The 5,863-nt window shown below is 34.3% G+C and overlaps 1 protein-coding gene across 1 annotated transcript; it reads right to left on the bottom strand.

Moving 5' to 3' along the window:
- Positions 1–4,432: 4,432 nt before the first annotated feature.
- Positions 4,433–4,888, bottom strand: LOC114267476 (uncharacterized). The gene has a single exon (XM_082924049.1). The coding sequence runs from the start codon at positions 4,886–4,888 to the stop codon at positions 4,433–4,435; it is 456 nt and encodes a 151-aa protein (XP_082780175.1).
- Between the last annotated feature and the right edge of the window lie 975 nt (positions 4,889–5,863).

Genomic DNA, 5,863 nt, shown 5'->3' with positions numbered 1-5,863 from the left:
CGTTTTTTTTTTTTTTTTAAGTTAAGAAGGACTTAACTAAAAATAAAATACAAGACACTCCTCTTTTATTGCCGTTGCCGCCACTTTCAACCCTCCATCGCCGCCACCGCCACTTCTAGCTTATCCCTTTCCATCTTAGACCTCCTACAATCAACCTCAAGTGATTCGCAGTGAAGACTTGTGGAAGTATATGGTTTATAGCGGAAAGTGATCGCAAACGAAGAGGAAAAGCGGCAATAGGAGGGGATGACAAATGAGAGAGGTGGCACTGGTGATAAAAAAATGATTGTGACTTTTTAGAATTAGGGTTTGAGTAGAAGAAGATGAGGGTGTTATAGTATTTTTATTCCAGGGCAAAATTATATTAATGAAAATTTTCATTAAATGTGTGAACTGAGAAGAATTGATGTGTGAAAACAAAATTACCAATAACAGCACTCATAAATTATTCAAACATACTATGTTTTAATCCAATTTGACCCTCCATATAAATATTCGACCTAAAATTTAGCCTAATCATTAGAAAAAACATGTGTCAAAATTATTTATGTTCAAAACAGAAAGATAAGTTAATTAAAAATCGTTCTGAAATGCAGTTTACATAAGAAATTGAAATTAATTCCATTTTAGAATATTGTATTCACATCATTACAATTGTGTTGACATCATTACATTCATTCTAAATAAGCTCCACACTCCACTAAAACAAATGCAATGCTGCCACACTGTATTTTTTACTCTCTTTTTCATATTATTTTTATTTTATTTTATTTTTACATTTGTAGCATACTTTTTAAAAAGAGCCAATCAATTTTCCTCATTCATGGAGGTCTATTTACATAACTGTAAGAAATATGATTATTCAATGTTAGTCAGTAATGTGGGTTGGCTTAGATTACATATTCAACTCTTTTCCTTTCACACTGCTGTCAAAGTTTTTAAATTTTCAATTTATTTTCTCCATCAATCAAATAAATTTCCATCTATCCACCAATTTTATTCATCAAATTTAAATCTTGTCTTCATTTCATAACTTATCCAAATTCATATTTGGCAGAATTTGCATGACTCAAGGTAAAAACATGATTGCAAATAACATTAAACTTGTTTTTCAAAGGCAAGTTATTTTGAATTTATTTTTAAAAATTTAAGTTGTTTTATGAAGTTGTATTTTAAAAATACGATTTCAAACTTTAAGCCGTGTTTTCAATAAATGATTTTAAAAAATACATAATGTTAACTAAAGTCGGGTTTTGAAAATAAATTAACAATAGCTTGAGTTTGGAAATAAATTCAAAATTACATTGGGTTTTCAGAATTTTGTTTTGAAAATATGTAGATTTGATTAAAAAGAAGAAAAAAACTCCAGAAATGGTACACTATACATAAAGTAGTCTCTTCTAGTTTGTTCTTCAAGTAAGAAATCAACTGTATTTTTTTTTGATCAGCAAAGAAAAATTTCATTAACAACATGAAATTAAAGGTACAGGAAGATGACATGCATCGAGAGAGATTCGGAAAGTATAAAATACCCCTACTACTGCTACTCGCACCCATACAACCAACCCCTTGGCCTCACTTTTTTTTTTTTTTTTTTAAACAAAAAAAAAAAGTTAAGAAGGACTTAACTAAAAAATAAAATACATGAATCCCCACAAAATTAGCCCACAAAACCCAAAGCCACAGCCAACACCCAACACCAAATCCAAATCTGCTACACTCCCTACGCCAACTTGCTATTTTTTAAAACCAAGTCTATTCACTTATGCTGCTACAACACCCAACGCCACCTGCTACACTCCCACGCCTGACAACACTAGTCTATTCACCTATATGCTGCTACACACCCACGCCTGCTACACTCCCACGCCGAACCTGCCAGCCATGGAGAACCCTGCACAACTTTGCCAGCCCAGAACCTTGCACAACGCTCACCTGCCGACTTCTCCTTTCACATTAACACTCCTACTAGTAATCTACCACACTGGACGTTCCATGGCCGGAAAACTCCATAGCCAACATGGCCGGAAAAAACTCCTTGCCTCCACCGCTGCACAAACCCGGCAGACCTGCCTTCTCCCACGCCTAAAGAAACTCCTTCCACCAGCCTTCTCCCACGCCTGACATTTCCGTTCTACTGTGCTGCTACTCGAATTCTCTGGTGGAACTCCCACGCCGTAGCACTGCTCCCTTTGCAGTACTTCCAATATCGAGACACCCATCGAGACAAACACTTACACCCAACAAGAACCCCCACGATCTGCTGTTCTGCTACTTGCGCACTATGGCCGTAACTCCCACACCGGACTTCACCCACTCCGGACTCCCCCAAGACCAACAACTCTTTAATCGGCCCAACGCCGGCCTCCACAGATCTGACTGAAATCCACCCCTCAAACTCCCACTTGCGTAGGAGCGCACGAATGAAGTTCCAAAACAAATCCAACCCTTCCATATTCAAGGCGCCTTCCATGATCGAAACCCCCCAAGACTGAAACCCACCCCAAACACCCAACAGAACTGAAAAAGAAATGGAAAAACTATGGGGATTCAAGTTTATTAAAATAGAAAACAACGATCATGCACGAAAGAGGCGAGGCCAGCCGACGGCCATCGCCAAAGGCGACGGCCGGCTGGCCAACAGCGAGACCCGGGGTGGAGGTTTAGAAAGAGAGAGGTTTTTTAGAGAGAGAGAGAGAGAGAGAGAGACCAAAAAGAGACGAAATCAACTGTATTTTAGTATGCATCAGACAATATAGATTGGCTAATTTTCATCAAACTTCTTGAGAAACCCATCAATACAAACACTAAAATGGGATAGAAAAACACTTTAAAATGTGGAAGAAAAGAAAGAAAGATGCTAGATTAAAGTACTAAAAACCATATGCAACTTTTCAAACCAATTAGGGCACACCCATTACTGCCCAGCAGCAAACGCCTCCACGGGAAAACTTTTGGTGATGCCTCTTGAAGTGCATTTTTCCGGTGGCCAAGTCATCAACGGTGATCTCATTGACCGGAGGCCATAGCATGAGTTCCTTCGCTTTCACACCCTTTAGCTTCTCGATCCTCTTCTTCTCGACATAACCAGTTATTTCACTATTATAACTCACAAGCTTGCTTATCATCTTGAAGTTGTGCTCAACTTTCTTCTTTTGTATAATCCACATGTACCCAGTGTCCTTCACAAACCCAACTTCGATCACGTTGGCGAGAGGGAGGAGTCCCAATGGAAGTCCATGCTCTTCAAGAAGAGAAATTGCCATTATTAGCCCTAATTCATGGCCTTTCTTGACAATCCCACCTTCCTTCTCTGCCATGATTGATTGATTAAATGTTTTCTAAGGATGGTTACTTTGGAATTAAGGTGAAATAATCAACATCATTTTATATTGAGTTCGTCACATGCATGAGGCAAATTTAATGGAGAAACCAAAATGTGAAGCTTTGTATTGTTCACCTAAAAATCTTAAAAACTACCAAAGCTTAATCTACTTTTGACCGGCCCCATCAATGCCAAAAGCCGTCAACATGTATTTATAAGAAAACCCTAGATATGTTTCAGTAGACACGAGAATTTCAGTCTCAAAATTTTTCTCTTTTTTTATGTACTCTGGTAAAAATTTTGAAGACAAAATCTAATTGAAAACTGCGTGATAAATTTATATAAGCAACTTTGATTGCTTTCTCTAAAATCATCAATGACTTGTGGGTTACTTGACTTAAAATGGGATTAAACATTGCAATCATAGTGATTATTAAAATTGTATGATTGGATGTTTATGGTATTTACTCAAAGTTGATTGCACTCAAAAAAAGAACTCCCCATAAAATTAGGAATGAAATGATCTGTTTTACGAAAAAAGCTGAGGAAACACACTTCTTTCGCATTTCTAGTAATTAATAGGATTAGTTTGTTAGCCAAAAAAAAGTCATACTTCGTAATTGAAAAAAAAAATTAAAATTAAGTATTGAATTAATAAATTCAATTGTGAGACACTTGAAACAAGAAGAAGATGATGATAGAACTGATTAATTTAACACATAAACAATTAACAACAATTAATAATATGGATATGCCCAAGTTTAATTATAATCGAAGGATGTACATGGAATAATTCTTTCATAATAATAATAATAAAAAAAAAAATCACCTCAAATTGACAAGACCTAAATCTCTTGGGAAACTGTATTTAGATCAAGAATTCAAGAAGAGATTAGTACAAGAAAAAGGTAGAAGTAAAAAAAATTGCATTCTCTCATTTCATTTTCATCTATAAATCCACACAAGTAATTAATCCAAACACAATCTGAGTTAATAGAAATTCAAATATAGAATATTGCAGACCTTTCTAACTTGCATTAATATGTAAATCACACTAGTGTTCCTCCTATTTTCTTTTTCTTCTGTTCTTTTTTGTTGGTTCCGAATTCACATAGTTCGGAGAAACATAGATACAAACCCCTTAGCCACTTCTATAGCATGGAGTAGGACAACAAAACTAGAAAAGGGTACACTCAAAGCAACAAGTGCAACCATTCCCATAGCCAAAGACGGCCTTGTATTCATCAAGACCGATTGCAGCCACCCCATTGCTTCACAAACATCCTCGTTGTAATTCTCATAATATTTCTTCTCCCACTCCATCCAATCCGAAGGCAACACGTGGCTCATCTCCGACAACTTCAACTCCCGAATTCGCATCCGAAGGACGATCATGCCCTCATCCACCGGCCGATCGCCACCGTATAAGTCTCCGCCGTCGACTCCTCTTTTTGCTCTAATGGGCACAAATCTCCATTGGGGATGGCGGGCCGATTTGGCCGGAAACAGTCTGTCGAAGGGCGGCGTTGGGCGGAGAAACGTGGCTGCTTCTAATACTTTCATGGTTGAACTGAAGGTTTTAATGTTGTTGATTTTGTGGTTTTTTGGGGCTAGCTAGGATGTTTGAGTATGTTGTGTGTATTGGAAGTGACTCAAAACTATGAGGGGGTGCAAAGTACATCTATATAGAGAGAATATGATTAGAAGTAGCGTGTAGCAGCATGTTATAAACTTAGGCCTGTTTGACTGGGGATATGAAGATTGAAATTGAATATTACATTTGGTGGGTTTATATATTTCATGTTTGTAATTTTTTTTTGAAGGGAATATAATATATAGTGGGATTATATATCCCCCAAAAGTGGAGGATATACAATACTACCCCCCATTATATCATATCCCCTTGGTTGGTATATGATGTAAAAAGTTCAATTTATCCTTTTGTCTATCTAACATAATATAATTTAATATATTTTTTTAATTTAATATAATATAATTATTGAATTTAATATAATATAATAGAATAGAATATTATTTAATTTAATTTAATTTAATATATATAATTTAATACAAATTTTGAATTTAATATAATATAATATTATTGAATTTAGTTTAATTTAATATAATATTATTGAATTTAATTTAATATAATATAATTTAATATAAAATTTTGAATTTAATATAATAATATTATTTTATTTAATCTAATATAATATAATATTATTTTATTTAATATAATATAATATAATATAATTATTGAATTTAATTTAATTTAATATAATATAATTTAATATAAATTTTGAATTTAATATAATATAATATTATTTAATTTAATATAATATAATATTATGAGGGCAATCTTGGAAATTACTTGTTATATCCCACAATATATTTTGTAAAACAAACATGCATAACATATGTCCAATCTTATATATCAAGTCAACAAACATGACTTGGGGGATATACTATCCAATACTTATATTCCATTCATTATATATTCTGACTAAATCTCATATTATATTATATCCTTCATTTTAT

The sequence above is a fragment of the Camellia sinensis genome, chromosome 4 (assembly GCF_055761805.1).
Source record: "Camellia sinensis isolate YWXY chromosome 4, ASM5576180v1, whole genome shotgun sequence".
Taxonomy (NCBI): Eukaryota; Viridiplantae; Streptophyta; class Magnoliopsida; order Ericales; family Theaceae; genus Camellia; species Camellia sinensis.
This window is presented reverse-complemented; position numbering and strand designations above follow the sequence as displayed.